Source organism: Nycticebus coucang, chromosome 14 (assembly GCF_027406575.1).
Source record: "Nycticebus coucang isolate mNycCou1 chromosome 14, mNycCou1.pri, whole genome shotgun sequence".
In the NCBI taxonomy this organism is placed as follows: Eukaryota; Metazoa; Chordata; class Mammalia; order Primates; family Lorisidae; genus Nycticebus; species Nycticebus coucang.
The window spans coordinates 2,491,900-2,507,900 of NC_069793.1; the positions used below are offsets into that span (position 1 = coordinate 2,491,900).

At 57.0% G+C, this 16,001-nt stretch overlaps 1 protein-coding gene across 2 annotated transcripts in view; it reads left to right on the forward strand.

The window, feature by feature from the left end:
- The first annotated feature begins 8,251 nt into the window (after positions 1-8,251).
- Positions 8,252-16,001, forward strand: part of SLC22A18 (solute carrier family 22 member 18) — a 28,590-nt gene continuing 20,840 nt past the window's right edge. The window contains exons 1-3 of one of the 2 annotated variants that reach the window (XM_053561619.1): positions 8,252-8,385; positions 10,605-10,889; positions 15,676-15,773. In XM_053561619.1, the coding sequence (XP_053417594.1) occupies positions 10,737-10,889; positions 15,676-15,773 (251 nt within the window). In that variant the 5' untranslated portion in view covers positions 8,252-8,385; positions 10,605-10,736. Of the gene's footprint in view, positions 8,386-9,695; positions 10,055-10,604; positions 10,890-15,675; positions 15,774-16,001 lie in introns of those variants that run through there. The other variant, XM_053561618.1, reaches the window with a different exon arrangement.

The following is a 16,001-nucleotide window of genomic DNA, read 5'->3' on the forward strand; positions in this document are numbered from 1 at the left end:
CTGAGGCCAAGCATGTGACTTCCTGCAATGCTCCTAAGGACCCTGCCAGGGGTGTCTGTGTCTGTGCTCCTCCCAGACACCTCCCCAACTAGTATGCAAGCGGAGCCCTTTCTGAGAGGGCAGGAGGGATGTTACGAATGATGGTGGTGCTAGCTGTCCTCATCTTGTGCCCAGCCCTGCACCAGGGCTAGGCTCACAGCTTCATCTGATCCTTTCAAGACCCAACAGGGAGGTATTTTTATGCCTACTTTGCAAGAGAAGATACCCAGGCTCAGAGCCTGAGGCCCCAGAGACTTGAGAGCTGATTCAGCCTCTCTGTGGATCTCTGTGAGGGCAGGGATGTGAAAGCAGGAGCAGGAAGAAGTCAGGGCTGGGGGCACCTCTCCCGATATCCCCACAAGCCCTGGAGCCAGGCGTCGGCATCTGTGCAGGCTCTAACCCCTCTGGCCTCGGGTTCATCACCCAACAGCAGACAACTGGACCAGCTCTGGGCTGCAGCTTGTCCACTCTGTCCCAAATCGTCCACCCCCTCCTCCATAAGATGGGGTGGGGAGTCTGACCTGAGGCCCTAGGGGCTCAGGGAGTTATAGATTAACCAGCCAGCTCCCAGCAGCAGGCAGCGCAGCGTGCACTTGGGGGCCCAGTGCTGGCGCAGGAGCCGCTCCTGCCGCACCAGTTCCCGCGGGCTTGCCCCGCCCCCCAGGACGGGCTGTTCTTGGGGCGGCTGCCAGGCACGTCCTCTGCAGGTGCCGGCCTCCCTCTGGTGACGCGGCCACATGCTGCAAAGCTCCAATTACAGGGACTGCCTTGTGCTGGGTCCCAGGCTGGGGGTCCACACTCCCCAGGAATTGGTGGGAGGGACTGGGCAGGCCCTTCAAGGAGGACTGGCAAAAACAGAGTGAACAGGAGTTGTCCTGCAGGTCAGCCACCCCACACACTGGTCTCACAAATGGACCTTGGAGGTCTGCAGAAGGGAGCTACCAGACCTCGCTGGGTTCAACATGGAATGTCTCAGGAAACTTAGGACCACTGGTCACCCTAGTCTACAGAAGGCCCCTCTCCGGGCCCCTCCTGGGCTAGGGGCTAAGGGCCAGGTGCCAGGTGCAGAGGAGGCTATCAAGGACACATGGGGACCTGTGTCAGATGCCCTCTCTGGCCAGCTCTGAGCCTGCGAGGCCTGCCCTCCTCCCCATCCACCCTGGCCCAGCAGCTCACTTTGTCAGGGAAACAGCAAGAAAAACAAATCTGGTGTGAGCAGATCCCCTCCCCAGCATGCCTCCAGGGACCTCAGGCCTCTCCGAGTACCCCATGCATCAGTGTTCAGAGAAAACCAGGGGCTCTTGAAATGCCAAGGGAGTGGGGGAACCTGCAGAGAGGCAACACAAGGGCCATCTGCACCCCTGCCATCTCTCCTCCAACCCCCAGCCCAGACCACTTAGAAGTGAAGGGGCTTTCTCCGGCTTGGAAGACTTTATTTTAGACATCAACTGAGCACCTACTGCACAAGGTGACCTCACTAACCATGTTACATTCCTGTGTAGGAAGTTGAGGCCCAGAGAGACCAGTAAGGGTTTCATAGCAAGTAGGAGATGACCAGGATGATCCCTGCCCTGGAGCAGAGTCCTGCCTCCACTGTCCCCCAGGGTGGGGAGGGAAGGGGATCCCTTCATCACTTCACTTACCCACTTTCCTTCCTCCCTTCTTTCCTCCATTTCCCACCTCCTCCCAGCTGAGTTTTCAAGGCAAGGCCAGGAGCTAATAGCAGCCACACCCTGGCCAGCTCTCAGGGCTCGAGGATGCTCTGCAAGCTAAAGGCTACTCCACCAAGAGGCTCCACAATCCAGCCTCAGCCCCTCTTCCCCAGCAGCAGCAGCTGCTCCCCACCACCTGCGGTCAGAGTGGCAGCCCTGAAGACCAAACTGGGCCCCTGCTGCCCCCTGGTGTCATGAGATGGCATCGCTCACCCCACCAACCATGACCCTGGGCAGCTCCGCCCCCCACCCCAGCCACCCCACCCCCACCCGACCTCCACCACCTACCACCTCCCCCTCACCTCACTCATGCCTCACAGCTGCAGGTGACTTGGGTGAGGGCCTTAATCTCTGGCACCTGCAGTCCCTTCAAGCCTAAAATAGATGTTCTTGCCACTGACCAATCGGGCCCTTGAAGGGTCAAAGTTCATTTTCAAAAAAGCACCAACACCCCAAGGTGCTGTCACTCACACCTTAGTGAGAAATAGCACACTGGCCTCTCCCACCTGCAGATGTGGAGGTGGAAACAGCCTGCTCTAAAGACCTAAGGTGGGTGCCCACCCCTCCCTGACACCCCTCCTCTCCTTCCTCCCTCTCGTCCTCCTATACCCCAGCTCCTCCTCTTCCTCTTCCTCTTCCTGCCCTGTCTTCCCACAGGCCAGCCGTGGTCTCAGCGCCCTCTGCCTTCACTCCTCAGCCTTTCTGCTGGGCCTGCACCTGCTGGCCCCTGGCTGGGTTGAGTTACCACAGAGACACAGACTTGAACACCTTCAATCATAAAGTACAGCTGTGCTCTGGCTGCTTCCAAACAATGATGACAACCAAAGCAGTCATCATTACTACCATTTCTAGGCCGGAGCTGGGGCCAGCAGTGATCAGGACAGACACAGGCTGTCCCCAGCAGGAGCTCCAGGCTGGGGAGATGGCTGTGCACAGGCCAGCTTCAGTGAGCCAGCAGACAATAGGCTGGGGAAGGGGCCCAGCATGCAGAAGCTGGAGCTCCAGCCCTGGAGCTGCCTTCACCTGAAAGGCTGTCCAAACACTGTGCAGCCTTCACCCAGCAAGGGACATGGGATGGGGAACAGGAGGAAGGTACTGCCCAGCCAAGGGGCGAACTGTAGACTTCAGAGTGACTGTCTCTTACTGGCTGTATATCCTTGGTAGGGTTGCTTAACCTCCCTGTGCCTCTGCTTTCTCATCTGCAAGGATCTTGATAAAGTTTGGAGGACAAGTCAATGGGTGCCTGGCACAGCGGCCCTCCTCTTAAGGACACTGCATTACCCTCACCATCAGTCTCTCCCTTCAGCGTTGGGGTTGGGCAGGGCACAAACCAAACACTGACGCCCCCCTCTAGCTGTGTTGCTGTGAAAGTGACATTCCCTCTAAACTCAGGGACTTGAGTCGGTGGAGAACACTCAGATCCCAACAAAGGCACTTACTCTCAATCGTGTGGTTCCCAAATAAACTGTCAGGTAGGACAAAATGTTATTTATGTGATAAGCTTCTTGGACAGTGCAAACGCCTCCCTGTCAGGGTTCAGGAGTCATGGGATACAGATCACCGGGACCCTGAGTGAGCACTCAGGCCTAGCACTGGGCAGTGTCCCCATCCCCTGGATTCCGGTCAGTATCCAGCTGCCATAGACAATACGCCTTCTCTCAGCACCATGCATGCACCTTATGTGCAAATTATCTCATTCAATCCTCACAAACAGCCTCACAAAAATCCTACAAGGCAGCCATTAGTGTTGTCTCCATTTCACAGATGGGAAAACTGAGGCACAAGAGTTCAAGACCCTTATCAAGACCTGGTAAAAAATGGAGATGACAGCCTGGAGAAGCTGATTGCTGAGCTCCATGTGTAGCCCCTGGCCTCTGTCACAAGCACAAACCCCTGGCACATAGGCTGGCTGCTGAGCCCGAACTTCAGCTGCCCCCTCCCTGGGTAGCACCAGGTTTTAATTTGCAGCAAATAGTGAACAAGGGTAATGCCGGACCTTTCCTGTACTTACATATCAGCCATGGCAGACAGCCGAGAGTGTTGGGGTGTAGGAGCCTGGTTCAGATTGGCTCAAGCAGTGCCTCCTCCTAACATGTCACTCGGAACCTAGACTAGGGGTATCTGATCTGTGTCCTCATCTCTCTCTTCAGCCCTCCCTTCGGTAGGGATCTCCTGGGACCTTGAGGGAGGCCGTGTCTTCAGGGGCTTCCCAGTGGGTGAGAGCAAGCAGAAAGCAGTGTGGTGCCCAGGGGACCAGAATGGATTTTCAGGGCAAAGACACTCATGGGTGGAAGGGATCAGCAGGCAGGCATGTGGTCAAGAACAGCCCCTCCAAAGCTAGGGTGCAGGCAGGGCTGTTGGCCAGGGCTCTCACTACTGTGTTGGTTTGCAACATGTGTGCAATACCCAGTGGGGCCAAGTGGGGGGGAGGGGTTGGCCACCTCCAGGGCAGAGTAGTGGCACCAGAGGCCCTGGAGAGAGGACACCAGGGGGTTGAAGGACTCACTCAGCCAAGTGTGCCCAGAGCAGAGCAGAGAGGCTGTTCCACCCCACTGAGACATCAGTGTGGCTGTCCCCAAGAGAATCCAGATGGCTAGTTCCCTGGCAAGGCGGCCAAGTCTGGGGTGGAAGCCAGGTGAGGGCTGAGGGGCATCCTAGGGTAGTAAGGGTGTGCATTTAGCGACTTCTCTTCTTGCTTCTTGGGAGTCCTTCCTGCTACTCTCTGCCTTCTCTACTGAATTCTTAATCAATGGAGGCTCTGAAGATGTTGACTGTGGGCTAGGTGGTGAGAGCTCAGGGCTGTCCCTTATACCTGGGAGAAGAGGAGCTAGGAGCAAAGGAGACATACATGGTGGAGACATGGGACCTGAGAGATGGCCAGCGGCAAACCTGGGCCCTCAGGCACATACCAGTCTAGGAATCAGCACTGCAGGAGCACACACCACGGACCCTGCCTTGGCTTCCCTGGCCCTGCCTGGTAAACAGGTGTGAGGTTGTTCTTTCAGAGCCCTGCTTCCCTGTGACATTCACAGGCCAGCCTCTGCCTGATCCAGGTTCTGATCCTTCACACAGGCGTAACACACTGAAGCCCTTGTCAAGCCAGTACTGCCAGCTGCTGTCCACTTCCCCCTCCAGCCTCACTGGATGGACATCCCTCTTTTGAAGTTGTTCCTTCCCAAGCACGGAAGTTGGGAGAGGCATCCTTTGAGGGCCTTGCAAGCTGGAGCCCGCTGTCTCGAGGTTCCCAACCCCTCCCCCACCTCCAGCATCTTCCCTTCCTCCCTCCTAGTCAGGGCCCAAGGACAGTCTGTTTTACCTCAAGGGACCGGAGAGGGAGGAGGACCTGGTTTGCCCAGGATGTCTCCCTTTCAGCATAGGAAGCCTTCACCCTAAAACCCTTCAGTCCTGGGCCTGCGATGTGAGAAAGGGGACCCCCGCTACCTAAGAACACTCCCCAGCGCTCCCTCCAAAGCCTCTGAGATCTCCAGCTTTCAGGCCTCACACAATGAACACTTCCTCCATGCAGCTCTCAAGCATGCTTCCCCAAGGCCTTTACCCCTCTCAGTTGTGGCCATCAGCCAGCAGGAGCCCCTGGAGCCTGTGAACCATGTCCCTCCACATCCATCCCCAACTCTGCAGGTGAGGGTGGGAGCACCCATCTCAAGATCCCAGACCTCTGCCCCAAGCCCACTGCAGCTGCCCTCTCTTTTCTGGGATACTGACATGCAGGGATGGCCCGGGCCTGTCTGAGAACTCTGGATCACAAGAAGCCAGTGGAAAAGCCCCTGTTGACCCAATAGCCTCCTCCAGCGCCTGAACACCTCAGTTCCACACACCTACCCACAGGACATCTCAGAACCCAGAGCCTGCCCTGGACAAGGTCCAACCCCATCCCCCGTACAAAGCCCCAGCCCAAATTACAATCCCAGGAGCATACTCAGACTCCAGTTCTAGAAGGTTCTGTAGAATGGCCAGCCAAGCTCCTTGCGTGGCACCTGCAAAAGACCGGTGGGGCAGAGTGGGTACAGTTAGGCCTTCCCAGGGCTGCCTGACAAACTCACCCCCCTGGGTTGGGGACTGTCCCCCTAAGGCCCAAGGACACCAGGTCAGGGGTCAGGAGCTAAAAACTATTCCCCAGATTCCCAACCAGACCACCCCCGACATGCAGCTAACACCTGGGGCGGTGCCCCAGTGCCCACAGTAGGTTGGTGTCCTCATAAGGCTATCACTCCAAGAACAGCCACCAAGCCAGAATTGGCAGGGCTTGGGAATGCCAGGACGCACCCCAGTGAGGGACCTGCCCCAGCACAGATCCTATTGTGGGTCTGGGCACCCCTGACGGCCGAAGTCTGAAATTGCACCTCTCCTTGGCTGAGTAGGTAGCCTTGGCTGATAAAAGGGGAACCAGAGTCACACTCTGCCCTGTTGGTGTCCTGAAAGAGCCATTTGAGGTGGGTCCTCAGAATGCTAGGAATGACAACAGGTGTCATTCTCTTGCACACATCCCCTGAATGTCCCCTAGGAGCCCTTATCAACCCACCAAGGGGCCCAGCTCCCTCTCTGGCCCTCCAGTGACTAGTGCCACACCAGGGCCACCCCTCCCACCCCCTCCAGATTGTCCCACCATCCTCCTCCCTTCTTTGCACTATCACATTTTGGTTTTTTTTTTTTTTAGACAGAGCCTCAAGCTGTTGCCCTGGGCAGAGTGCTGTGGCAACGCAGCTCATAGCTACCTCCAACTCCTGGGCTCAAGCGATTCTCCTGCCTCCACCTCCCAAGCAGCTGGGACTATAGGCACCTGCCACAATGCCCGGCTATTTTTTGGTTACTGCCATCATTGTTGTTTGGCCCAGGCTGGATTCGAACCCACCAACTCAGGTGTATGTGGCTGGCGCCTGAGCCTCTTGAGCCACAGGCGTATCACATTTTTTTTAATCTTAAAATTTTAAACAAATATTTTCTCTTTTTATCCCACTTTTCCCTCCCAACTCCCTTTTGCAGCAAAACTCTTCACAAGGTTCATCTGGGCTGAGCTGGGTTTATTCCTCCCTCCTGAACCACACTGGCCAGCCCCATGCCAAGGACACTCCTGTCAAAGCCAGTGACCTCAGACACTCTACCCAGCCACCAGCTCTAGGACTCCACATCCTGCTTCACCTTCTCCCCTGGCTTCTCTCCCTCTCCCTGGGCATGGGGTTCCTTGGCCCTTGGCCCCTCCCCTCTCTGTCCCCATCCAATCCCGGGTATCTCCTCCAGAGTCAGAGTGCTAATACCACTTTGATGTGGCTAACAACCTAATTCACACACACTTCTGCCCTCTCTGCTGACTCACAGACCTCTCCCCTCCACAGACGGACGACCCTGAGCCCTGCCCCTCCACTCCAAAATGCCCTCCTGCCCCAGCAGTCAAATGACACTGGATTGGCTCTCTCAGCAGGCCCGGTGGATCAGGAAAGCCTGCCAGCCCTTCCTTCCTGAGATGTGCAGAGTCCCACCTCTCCCTCCCACTGCCACCCACCATTCAAGCCCCTCTCACTTCTCATCTGAACCACAGCAGAACCATCCCTGCACTGGCTCACCCTCTCCATCTCTCATCAGTACATCAGCCAGAGGATCCTTCTAGAACCTAAAGCAAGTCAGAAACCCACAATGGTTCCCACTGCACATGGAGGAAGAGCCAAAGTGCTCAGGAGCATCGCATCATTTACTTACGCATCACAGAGGTTGCATGTCATCTGCCCCACCGAATACTCATGCACCCTGTAACTCAAGCTAAGAGGCACAGAACCTGCATGCAGAAGGTGTTCCATAAATGCTTGTTGGGTTGAACAAGGCTGCCTGTTTCAAGGTCCACTGCCGCTCCAGACATCCAGGTGGCAGTGTACACTGGGTGGGGCCAGCTAAGGGGCAGGCCAGGAGACTCTGGGATCCCCACCTCCAGGGAACAGCAGTTGGAATGACACTTCCCAGGGTACAGCTTGCTGTGTCCTGCCCTCTTCTAGCACTTCTGGGGCCACACCTCTCTCCAGACTCATTTTGTGCCCTCTCACTCCTCTACCCACCCTTTGCCCCAGCCCCACTAAGCCTTCTCAGCTTCCTGAACACCCCAAGTCTAGGCTCACCTCTAAGTCCATGCTGTTTCCTCTGCCTGGAATGCACTTCCCACACCTGGCCACAAGAATCAGCCAAAGCATCACCTCCTCTGAGAAGCCCTCCCTCCAAACCTGACCCCAGATTAGAAGCAGCCCTTCTTCCAGTCAGCCAAGACTGGTCTCCTCAGGCAGAACTACCACCACATAGATAAAACAGTGCAGTCAAAGGCTTAGAGATGAGCCACCGTGCTTCTCAGAGGCTACAAACATTCCCAAGCTGTTTGTTGAGTGGCCAAGTGGGAGGCTGGCCCTTGGGCCACAACCAAAGCTATTTCCTCTGGAGAAAGAAGGTCCTTCCCTTTCCTCCTCGAGCCCAAAGGGCAATTTTCTCACATTCCCTCAGAACCAGGAAGCTCCCTGCCCTTCACACACACACACTGACATAACACCGAGGGAGGGCTAGCAGAGCTAGCTCCGATCACTTCTGCCCAAACAGTCCTCCTGCCACCACAGGCCCTGCAGGACACTAGAGGAGGAGGGTGGTAAGTAACCAACTCCTTCTGTCCCCCACCCGCCTCTGGGCAGTTTGGGAACACTCACCTCCCTCCTGCCTTTTCACCCTCCACCCCAGCCCAGACAACCCATGAGGGGTTGGATGATGGCCCAACCTCCTGGCCAGGTGGCTGGAGAGTCTGGAACCTCTGGGGAGCAGTCCCTCACCCCCCACCCATGGACCACAGAACCACCTGGACATCAGTCCTCCACCAGGACTCTTGAACCTGTCACTCAGTGTTGCCCTCCACCCCACCAGCAACCTAGCTGGACCTGCCTGGCTCTGGGTTCTTAAGTCCCCCAGGGAGGCTAGTGATGACTATTTTTGAAACTGAGTTTGGCAGAGGACCTGGGGGACACCCATGTCAGCTACAAATGCATTTTCCTCATTTGCACTGTTTAGACTGGAACCTTCGACAAACAGCGCATTCACCTGTGCTGTGGACTGAGGGGTGGCCTGGCTCACTCTTGTAGTGGCTTCAGGTATCCCCACCAGCAGGCCTCAGGTCTGCCTGGCTCTGCCCCTACACTGCCAGGACTTTGGCCACTCCTGCTCAGACACTCAGGAGGGGCTCTGTCATGCCTGTCCACCCTATCTCGGGACACCCCACCACCGCAGTTTTCTGCTTTGTGGAGCTGCAGAGGGCACACTGGTTTTGACATTGGGCTGCAGGGCAGGAGGGTAGCTGGAGGACAGGTGAGAATAATGAGTGGCCCCAAGGGCAGGACCCTGGACCAAGCCTGCTCTGGGGAAGCCCAGTGTCCCTGCAGGCTCCAACAGCAGAGGAAGATGGCTGGAGGCCATGTGCGCCTGCGTACATGCACCTCTGGTGGCCCCTGCCAAGGGTGTGGGGACAGGGAGGTAGGAAGAAATGAGGAAATCCGCGGAGCAGCCTCCTGGTCTGAGAGAGACGTTCCCCCAAATGCTCCAGTCGCCCCGCCCCATCTCTGGGTCTCCCCGCAGACCCTAAGCAGGGCCAGGCTAAGCAGCGCCCTCCAGTCCCCTTCCCTTATTCCCCTCCACACCCCTAACCTCAAGCCGTTTGCTTTCTTCCCGCCTCCTCCCCACCTCCCCGCTTCTCCCTTCCCTCCCTTCCACCTCTCGGTCCCATCTTCCGCCTCACGCTCCCCAGAACAGGTGCCCAAGCCTGCTAGACGGCCAGAGCTCCCGCTTCCCAGGCTGGAAGAGGCGGGTCTTGGGCAAAGCTGGGGGTGGGGCTGAGGCGAAGGCGGGGTCCGGGCGGGGCCCGCCGGGGGCTTGTCGGGTTTGGCCAATGAGAGCGCAAAGGCCGCCGCGCGGGCGTTCCCGGAACGCCGGGTTGCGGAAGACAGGTGGGAGGCCCGGCCCAGAGGAGGAGTCTTTGTGCGGGGTCGCCCCAAGAGGCGCGGCGGGGCTCACCTTACCCGACCGGTGCTCAAGCTCACCCCTGCTGAGGCCCCGATCCCCGAACCCCCGTGTAGCGTCGAGCCTGTGCCCAACGAGGTGCCCCTGACGTGCCTGCAGAGGCTACCAACTCCCCTAGCTTCCCCGCACCCTGACGACGAGGGTTGGGGGTGCAGCTGAATCTAGCTCCTGGGCTCTCTGCACTTGCCACCTCACCCCTCCCCTGACTGTATCTCGGGCCCCAAGGGTGCCGTAAGATGTTAATTTAGCGAAAGGTAGGAAAGGCCTCAGTACAACTGCAAAATCCAGTTTCTTCAGGTTTGTGGGGTGGGAAGGGTGGGGACAGACACACCTGCCCCTGGAGCTGAGGCACAGCTGCTCTGCCTGGGAACCTGGAGGGCTGAGCTGTGTCTCCCTCCACCCCCAGCCTCACACCAGGAGCCCTGGAGCTCTGGGTGGGGTCCTAGGGGAAGCTGGGCCTAGTGCTGTCTTAAGCTGCCCTGTGTTGGGGACAGGTGCATGGTGGGTCTAAGGAGACCCAAATCAGCCTGGTGTCCACAGAAGCCCCTGAGCTGAGCTGCAGTCAGCAGCCACTCTGAGCCTCTGTCTCTAACAATAGGGCACCATGCCTTCTTGTGTAAGGCGCCTAGGGCAAAGAGCCAGCCCATACTGCAGGGGATGTCCCTGTCACCCTCCCACAGTGGCTGTGTGCCTGGAGGGAGACCAGTTGTCCAGTGCAGAGCGGGAGGGCCACCTGACTCATCCTCTAAGGTAAAGGTGTCCAGCGAGCCAGATTGGGGAATCCTAAAGCTGTGTTCTCTCCAGGCGAGGCCAGGCTGGGTGCCGCCCACCTGCGCCTGAGTGACTCAGCACCTGAGCCCAGATCAACAGGACTTTTGCCCCCTGCCCGGCCAGCCAGCCGCCTGCTTGGATCTCTCCCAGGTCTCCCTGCAGCACATGCCCAAGATGCAGGGAGCCGGGGCCTCCAGGGACCAGGGCCAGACCCCAGGCAGGATGGACCCTCTAGGCCGGCCCTGGCTCATCCTACTGACCTACTTGCTGACCACCCTGGAGGTTACCTGCCTCTTCATGCAGTTCTCCATCTTGCCGGTGAGTAAATCTCCCTCCCCAAACCTGTGCCAACAGCTGTCCTCCCTCCTTCCTGCCTCCCATCTTGGTGGTGGCAGGGAGTCGGGGTGAGGTTGGATGTTGCCAGGGCTCCTCAGGGTGGGGGCCTCAAGCCACATGCCACACGTGGGCCAAGTAAGGTGCCCCCTGTCAGGTGCAGCCAACCCTGTAGAGAAGCCACAGGGAACCACTCAGAGGCCCATGACCCTGCTGGTGGCAGCACCTCCACGAGCTGTCCCTATTGTTCCTCCTACCTGGGACCTTTGCCCTATCAATCCCCTCCCTCAACACCCAGTCCTGGCTGTCCTAGACCTCTGCAGTCACCCTCTTGGAGAGGCCTTCCTTGCACCTGCCTGGTCCTTCATCTACAGTGTCTTCATCCAGCTTGCCCACAGCAGGCAGCCTATTCCAGGTGAAATGGACAATCTCTCTGCCCCACCAGATGTGGACACAGGACCTGAGCCCCTCATTCTCTGGAATTTGATCTCTGGAACTTGTCTCACAGTCTGTTTGGCACATGGCTGTCTGCCCAGTGCCTGCCTACCTGCCCTCCATTCTTCCCCCTTTTGCTCTTGTGTATTCATCCAACAAACCTCTCTGGAGCAGGCCCCCAGAGAAGGCAACAGCACTCAGGGGAGGGAGGAAGAACCCAAAGCCCCCAGAGGTCTTTTCTATCTGGTCTGGGTGAGGCAGTGGCATCAGCCAATGACCACTTTTTTTTTTTTTTTTTTGAGACAGAGTCTCACTATGTCACCCTTGGTAGAGTTGCCGTGGCATCATTGCTCACAGCAACCTCAAACTCTTGAGCTTAAGTGCTTCTCTTGCCTTAGCCTCCCTAGTAGGTGGGACTACAGGCGTTCACCACAATACCCAGCTATTTTTTTGTTGCAGTTGTCATTGTTGTTTGTCAGGCCCAGCTGGGTTGGAACCCGCCAGCCCTGGTGTATGTGACTGGCACCCTAGCCACTGAGCTACAGGCGCTGAGCCCCAATGGCCACTTTTAAAAGTTGCCTGGAGGCCTGGTGTGGTGGCTCCTGCCTGTAACCCTAGCACTCTGGGAAGCCAAGGTGGATGGAACTTGCTTAGGACTTGCTTGAGCTCAGGAATTAGAGCAAAAAGCCGAGACCTTGTCTCTACTAAATATAGAAAAGAAAAAAAAAAAATGGAGGCAAGAGGATTGCTTGAGCCCAAGAGTTGGAGGTTGCTGTGAGCTATGATGATGCCATGGCACTCTACCCAGGGTAACCGCTTGAGACTCTGTCTCAAAAAAAAAAAAAAATTGTCCTAGAGATTTTCATGAGCAGCCAGGGTCCAGGCTCGTGGAGGTGCTCTGCTGACTCTGTGCTACGCTAGAGCCAGAGCAGTTCTGGGACCACTCAGTGAAAAGAGCTGGCCCATTATGGTCAGCAGGCTGCTCCGGGGTGCCAGAGCCCATGGCAGCCCTAATCAAAACCAGTTCTCTGCTTATATTACCAAGGGAGTCTGAGGCTCAGACATGCTTGGAAATGAAGTTACTCATTCCCAAGAAGCACAGGCAGAGTCCAAGCCAGTCTGGGTCCTTCCACGCAGTTGCTCCCCTCCTCCTCTTGGCCCTTATCCCCCAGCCCTGGGAATCTGGATGACAGGGAGTAGTGGCCTGTATCACTATTTCAGGCATGGCAGGATCTCCCAGGTGAATGTTGAGCCCACAAACCCCTCTTCACTATGCCCCCAAGCCCAACTCACTCCCCCTAAAGATCCTGGGGTCAGGCCTTGAAATCTTCCTTGGCAGTGCAGTAGCCTGGGCTGGGGCCTTGGTTTCCTCATCACAGAATGGGTCATTACTGTCCCTCCCTCACAGGGTTAGTTCAGGGAGGAGTGAATGAAAATTTAGATCAGCCAGGCACAGAGCAGCCCCTAACTTACCTTGTCCTTGGTCCATGCCCAGCACCTATGGCTGACCCTGTCCTCAGAACTTGGGAAGTGGCAAACAGGCCCCACCCTCAGAGCTGGTGGTCACCTGTGTGCTGCTGTTCAGTGGTGATTGCCATCAACAGTATGTGTAGACCGTGCGTCTGGAAAGGGGAGTGGGGAACTGAATGCCTGGGTGCTGAGAAGGCAGGAGTACCAGGGGAGAATGAGTGAAGAGGCGGGGGTGGGGAGACTGTCACACCCACAGGTGCTGGAAGGAGTCCAGAGTAGTGGTGGCGGTGGAGGAAGAGAGTGGCAGCTGGAGTCCAGGGCCATTGCCAATGCATTGAAGGTGGCTGTGAGAGAAAGGGTGTCAGGGATGACACCAAGGGCTCAGGCCTGAGCCTTTAGAAGGATGGCGCCAGCAATGGAGAAGAGGCAGTGGCAGATGGAGCCAGTCTTTAGGGGAAGATGGGACACCTGAGTTTGAGGTGATTTTATTTTTTTTTTTTTTGAGAGACAGAGTCTCACTGTACTGCCCTCGGGTAGAGTGCCGTGGCGTCACACGGCTCACAGCAACCTCTAACTCTTGGGCTTACGCGATTCTCTTGCCTCAGCCTCCCGAGCAGCTGGGACTACAGGCGCCCGCCACAATGCCCGGCTTTTTTGTTGCAGTTTGGCCGGGGCTGGGTTTGAACCCGCCACCCTCGGCATATGGGGCCAGCACCCTACTCACTGAGCCACAGGCGCCGCCCTGAGGTGATTTTAGACACTGAGTGCAGAGCATTCAGGATCAAGTTCCCAGGTCCAGCATGGGGGTGGTCACAAGGTGAGCTCTCATGGGGTGAGCTCCCCAGAGTGAAGGGAGGCTTGGAGACTGGCTCAGCAGGAGGAACGCACAGTGGTGGCCATGAAAGACCAAGGACCCATGGATGAGAGAGGGAGCCTCCCAGGCGGGTGCTCACCTCTGGAGGTAGCAGCTTGGAGGTCATTGGTAGCCCCAGGGAGGGTGATGCCGGAAGTTGTGAATGTGGGAATGGTGTTGGACCAGCTTTGGGAGTGGCTGGAGGGGACGGGTCAAGAGAGGGCAGGAGAAAGCAGGAAGATAGCACACTCTGGGAGAGCACTGGGAGAGAAAGGGGGAGAGGAGTTTTGGAGCCCAGTCCTTGGGGAGGTGATAGGCTGAGGTGGGTGGGGACAGGTAGTGAGCAGAGATAGGAGGGGAGGGAAGGAGGAGGCGGGGGGTTACTAAGAGGATGGGGCGGTGGTGATTGATTGTCTCATCAAGTTCATAAGCAGGGGGCTGGTTGTGGTAGCATATGCCTATAATCCTAGCACTCTGGGAGGCCGAGGCGGGTGGATTGCTTGAGCTGAGGAGTTGGAGACCAGCCTGAACAAGAGTGAGACCCCGTCTCTACTAAAAATAGAAACCTTGGCTCGGCACCTGTGGCTCAAGCGGCTAAGGCACCAGCCACATACACCTGAACTGGTGGGTTCAAATCCAGCCCGGGCCAGCCAAACGACAATGACGGCTACAACCAAAAAATAGCCGGGCATTGTGGCGGGTGCCTGTAGTCCCAGCTACTTGAGAGGTGGAGGCAGGAGAATCTCTTGAGCCCAGGAATTGGAGGTTGCTATGACCTGTGATGCCACAGCACTCTATCCAGGGCAACAGTTTGAGGCTCTGTCTCAAAAAAAATAGAAACCTAGCCAGGTGTTGTGGGCGGGCACCTGTAGTCCCAACCACTCTGGAGGCTGAGGCAAGAGGATCCCTTGAACCCAGGAGTCTGAGGTTGCTGTGAGCTAGGGTAATGGCACTCTAGCCTGGGGCAACAGAGAGAGACTGTCTCAAAAAAAAAAAAAAAGAAAGAAAGAAAGAAAGAAAGAGTTCACTGGGGCGGCACCTGTGGCTCAAGGAGGCGGCGCCTGTGGCTCAAGGAGTAGGGCGCCGGTCCCATATGCCGGAGGTGGCGGGTTCAAACCCAGCCCCGGCCAAAACCCACAAAAAAAAAAAAAAAAAGACAGTTCACTGGGCGGTGCCTATGGCTCAGTGAGTAGGGCACCAGCCCCATATACTGAGGGTGGTGGGTTCAAAACCGGCCCCAGCCAAACTGCAACAAAAAAATAGCCGGGCATTGTGGCAGGCGCCTGTAGTCCCAGGTACTCGGGAAGCTGAGGCAAGAGAATCACCTAAGCCCAAGAGCTGGAGGTTGCTGTGAGCTGTGATGCATCAGCACTCTACTGAGGGTGACAAAGTGAGACTCTGTCTCTAAAAAAAAGAGAGAGACCCAGAGGACAGCCTCTTCTCTAGCCTGAAGGAGTAGGGATGAAGCTGAAGGATGAGGAGGCAGCAAGTAGGGAGGACTACTGATTGCCCTGGGACTCAAGCCACACAGGATGGATCGAGGAGGGATCGTATATCCCAAGGGGGGTACAGGAAAGAAGAGGAGTGGGGTCCCAAGTCTGCACTTAGGGAGAGGCCCAGGGTCAGAGTCAGGGCTGCCGTAACAAAGAACCAAAGACTGAGGGCTTGGAGCAGCCGAAGTTTGTCATCTCAGCACTCTGGAGGCCTAAAGTCTGAGATCCAGTAGGGCCTCACTGCCCGGGTGGAACCTGCAGGGGAGGGTCCTTCCTGCCTCCAGATCCCAGCAGCCCAGACCTTCCTTGGCTGTGTCCGTGTCAGTCCACTGTCTGCCCTCCATCTTCACCACCATCCCTAGAGGCCACCATGGCTCCCACCTAAGAGCTCAGGTCACTCTGTGGTATCATCAGAGCCGGTTCTCTGTTCCCTCCCATCCCCTGCCCATCATGAACCTCAGATCCCGGATCCTGGGATCCTTTCTAGACCTTCCCAACTGGGTTCCTGCCTGTGTTTCAGTATCTGTCCCGGAGGCTGGGCCTGGATTCTATTGTCTTTGGCTACCTGCAGACGACCTTTGGCGTGCTTCAGCTGCTCGGCGGGCCTGTGTTTGGCAGGTACGGTGGGCAGGGATGTAAGGGTTCCACACCCCCACGATGACCCAGGCCCACCCCTCAGAGGCAATGGAATAGGTCCTGCCAAGTTCCCTACGCTCGCACTGGCCCCCACTGGGGTGAGAGCTGAAGAGGAGCTTTGGCCCCTACTGGGCTCCCAGGACAGGGCAGACTGTGCCTTCTACCAAGAGATTGTGTGAGGGGGAGGTTAATTGCTGAACAGGTTGTGGC